Genomic DNA, 3,705 nt, shown 5'->3' with positions numbered 1-3,705 from the left:
GGGACCGCCGGCACAGCTCTGCCTCCGGCTCAGCGCGTCTGGCACCCTGCCCCTCCAAAACCTCCTCGGCCAGGGCAGCAACCCTCTTGCACCTTCCGTGATGCAAGGGCAGAAGAGCTTGGATGCATAACGTGCCCCAACAGCCAGACCCCATCCCGGGGCATGCGAGACCTCAACAGACCCAATTTCTTCATCCCCTTTTCCCTTCACTAAGCCATGCAGGAGCCAGTTCGGTGGCCCTCCTCCTTCGGTACCCAAGAACATGCTCATTTCCACCATTACCCGCTCCACTGCCTGAAAGCCCTTTCCCCACCAGTGACAGCCCCATCCATCAGCCCCCGCTTACCAGCAAGGATTTGGAAGACTCCAGTAACGTAAAACCGCCCGCCCTTGGTGAGCGTGAACAGCTGGCAAAAGAACAGGAACAGGGACAAGACGCTGAAGATGATGGAGAGGATCATCATTGCTTGGACAGACTGCAGCCATTCTGGGGAAACAAAGACAGACGGAAACCTCAGTGTGGGCACCATGGATGGCGAGTCCCCACCACAGCTCGTGGCCTCAGCCTCATCCCCTGCACCACCAGCTCAACCCCAGTTCCCATGAAGTGTCTTAACAGCTGGGGGATGCCCTTACCAGCTGCTGAGGTCCTCAGCACGGGCACGGTGCTGCCGGGGGGTTTTGGATGACATGTGCATGGACCAGCGTGCCTGGGAAAAAGGAACTGCAGGGCCGCGCGCTTTCCCAGGTTGTATGTGTAATAAAATACGAGCAGAGATATCAGCCCCAACCTGAAGCCTGCAGAAGTCAAGACAAAGCCTCTCCCCCAGCTTCATGTCAGGCGCTGGGAGTTCAGCTGTACTAGAAACACAAAAGCCATGTCCCACAAGCTATGAGACACTGAGCCTGCCAAACTCAGAGGTAAAATAAATACACAGCAAGTTAAAACACCCTCTGCCCTTGTGGAGTCAAACCTTTTGGAAAGAGCCTTCCCCAGCTGCCAAACGCAGATGCCTCCCAGAGCAGACCAGTTAAACCAGCCCCTGCATGAGTCACTGCCCAGCTATTTCCAGGCTTCGCGGGTGTGTAACTCCCCGCGTAAAAAAAAATAAAAATAAACAAGCAAAATGACGCTCCGTTCCAAAAGCTGCCGCAGCTTGACAGAAAGAGGCAGTGCCTCACACCACCGGGACGGGGCCGTGCTCACAGATACCACTGCCCTTCTTTATAAAGTTTGAGATCAAAATGAGTATTTGCAGCCTTCCTTGAGAAGTCTGTAAGGACGCGCCATCAATTAATTCACCATGAAAGTCAGGCAGGTCTCGTTACAGGTAAACTGAGGCACAAACCATCCAGGAAATGGCAGAAAAATGATGCTTTGGGCTGGATCCTCAGACAGGGGGGAATTGGGCAGCACTGAAGTCTTAGACCCAGTCCCATGTTCCTGCCATAGTTTTACTCCCATCAGCTTCGCTCCCCGGCTGCACACCGCAAGCAATGGCTTTCTCCAGCAAATAGCTGAAACGTAACAAAACTTCCAAATAAAACTATACTTCAGCTCAGCAACCTTCAACACTCAGTGCAGCAAATGAGGCCATTTGGGACGGGCCGGAGGAGCGTCTGCTCCCAGAGAAGCGATCGCGCTTCCCCACCAACTCCTCGCAAGCTGCACTCATGCACGTAAGAGCCGAATTTGAACCGGAGAATGAGGTACAGCCTTCAGCTGGGACAGCAATGACGATCCACGCCTGAGCCCTTCCAGATAATCCATGCCTGCGGGGAACATCCTGCACAATTTAGTAACGTCTGGTGTGTTTGACTTTGGACCATCAATTCTACCTCTTGTCTTCGCGTCTTTGCCTCCTGAAGTTCACGCAAGGAGCCCTGCTCACCAAAGCAGACTGAAACCACCCAGAGAGGCCTCCGCTCATTGCAGACAGCTTTTTCCTTCCCCTCCTTTTCATGCTTCCCATGCCAAACTGCTCTGCAGCATTAACGGGCTCTGCTAAAGAGCTACTGTGCTTCACTCGCTTCAGTGCCGCCGGTTTTACATCCATGTGCACCAGTTGCTGCCGTTCCTTAGGAAGGAGCAGCTACCACTGCTGTTACTTCCAGGAAATCCCAGTGTGGCTTTCACACTGGTGTGCACACAAAATGTCCCATATATTTCATCTATCTCAGCTGGCCCAGCAGGGAAACCCCCCTGCCTCCACCACACCTGACCCTTCAGCTCTGGCCATGCTCAACCGCAGGGCAACGGAGGGGATGAAGCAGCTCAAGCGTTGCTAAAATTCAAGTCATAAAACATGGCTCAAAGTGGGTCAGAGAAGTATGGTTAGAGGATGTCCAGCTGCTGAATTGCCATCTCTTTCCACGCTTCAGCACTGAAAGGGCTCCTATCCCAGGTCTGAGCGGCTGAGCTTTCATCTCACCCCTTCCTGAGCCCTAAACCCAGGTCCAGCTCCAGGCACCGGCTGAGCCAAAACCTGCCCGGCCCCAAGCCCTGTAGTTTGGTCCAGGACCCAGGAAGCCAAGTCTTTTTGTGATTTCAAAGGCCAGGGGATCCGGCCCGGAGAGGAGCCCTTTCTGCTCGGAGGTGGATGCTCCAACTGCCAGTTATTTTAAGAAAAGGCTGTCTAGACGGAAAGCTGAGCTGAGCTAAGCTGCCCTTTTAATTGCATCCGCCTCCCCGTGCCTCTTTTTTTTGGTTCTGAATGTGAATGATTTATATGGGCTTTACAAAATCCCAGTGTGATAAAGAGCCATGTCAGAGGAATAGAAAGGCGGGCACTGAGAGAGGAGGGAGAGCCCACCATGGCCGGCGGGGTTTCGGCAGCCAGCCGTGCTGCTCTGCTGCAGCCAGAGAGCAGCAGACACACGAGCATGCGAACGTGGAAATCAAGGGCTGATCCCGCAGCCCAGAACTCTGGGCCTGCTGACGTCCAGCCCTTTGCTGGCTTTTAGTGGTCTCCTTGGTAAAAATGAGGGGCAAGATCCCCAGCTCGTGACTCAGAGACCCCCAAGTGCAAGCTGCTACGCTCCCATTAAATCCAAACCCAGCTGCCCACAGACCTCAGCTGTATTAAGGTAGCTAATTGCCTTTGATTCATTTGAAAACACCACTATAACTGCAGACAGGATTGCTACCTCCTCAACCCCATATGCTTTTAACTCCTTTACTATTAGTGCTGTGTCCTACCTATAGGCTTTTAAAAATAAAGTGAGTTTCCCGCAGGGAGGTCTGCGCCCCGTGAGTTGTACCACGGGGTTGTCAGCACTGTTTACTCCCAGGCTGTTATTTGTGGTTTCCCCTGGGCAGCGAGTGGGTTATTCCATTTTTCTCCGGCATCTCTTCAGCTCTGTGTTTATATCTTTGTTCTTCAGGAGGAGGAAGAAAAGGAAACAGGGTGGAAAGGACAGATAACACCCTGCACGCCACTTCCGGAGAGGACCCATCAGGAGCCTTTTTAGAGCCCTTTCAGGCAGTCAGAAACAAAGAAAGAAGTTTTTACAAAACAAATTTGAAAAATTCCCTAAGTTCTGTAAGCCCCGATGTGCTCACGCCACCACTTATAACGGCAGGGAAAAGACTTCACCCCTGGGATGCTAAAGACCACATTTCAGTGCCCTAAAATCTAACGTGAAAGTAAGAAACCCAGAGCAGAAATTGAAACCCAGAGCAGAAATTGCAGCTGACATCCCCCC

The 3,705-nt window shown here is 52.6% G+C and overlaps 1 protein-coding gene across 1 annotated transcript in view; it reads right to left on the bottom strand.

Annotated features, from left to right (window-relative positions):
• Positions 1-346: 346 nt before the first annotated feature.
• The window catches only part of LOC104625585 (peripheral myelin protein 22-like), a gene marked incomplete at both ends in the record, with an annotated part of 10,776 nt that continues 7,417 nt past the window's right edge, over positions 347-3,705 (bottom strand). Inside the window, one exon of the mRNA XM_010293252.1 lies at positions 347-487. Coding sequence (XP_010291554.1) covers positions 347-487 — 141 coding nt within the window. The remainder of the gene's footprint in view (positions 488-3,705) is intronic.

This window comes from Phaethon lepturus, unplaced genomic scaffold (genome assembly GCF_000687285.1).
Source record: "Phaethon lepturus isolate BGI_N335 unplaced genomic scaffold, ASM68728v1 scaffold41098, whole genome shotgun sequence".
Taxonomy (NCBI): domain Eukaryota; kingdom Metazoa; phylum Chordata; class Aves; order Phaethontiformes; family Phaethontidae; genus Phaethon; species Phaethon lepturus.
The sequence above is the reverse complement of the archived record's forward strand: the minus strand, read 5'-3'. Positions and strand labels throughout refer to the sequence as shown.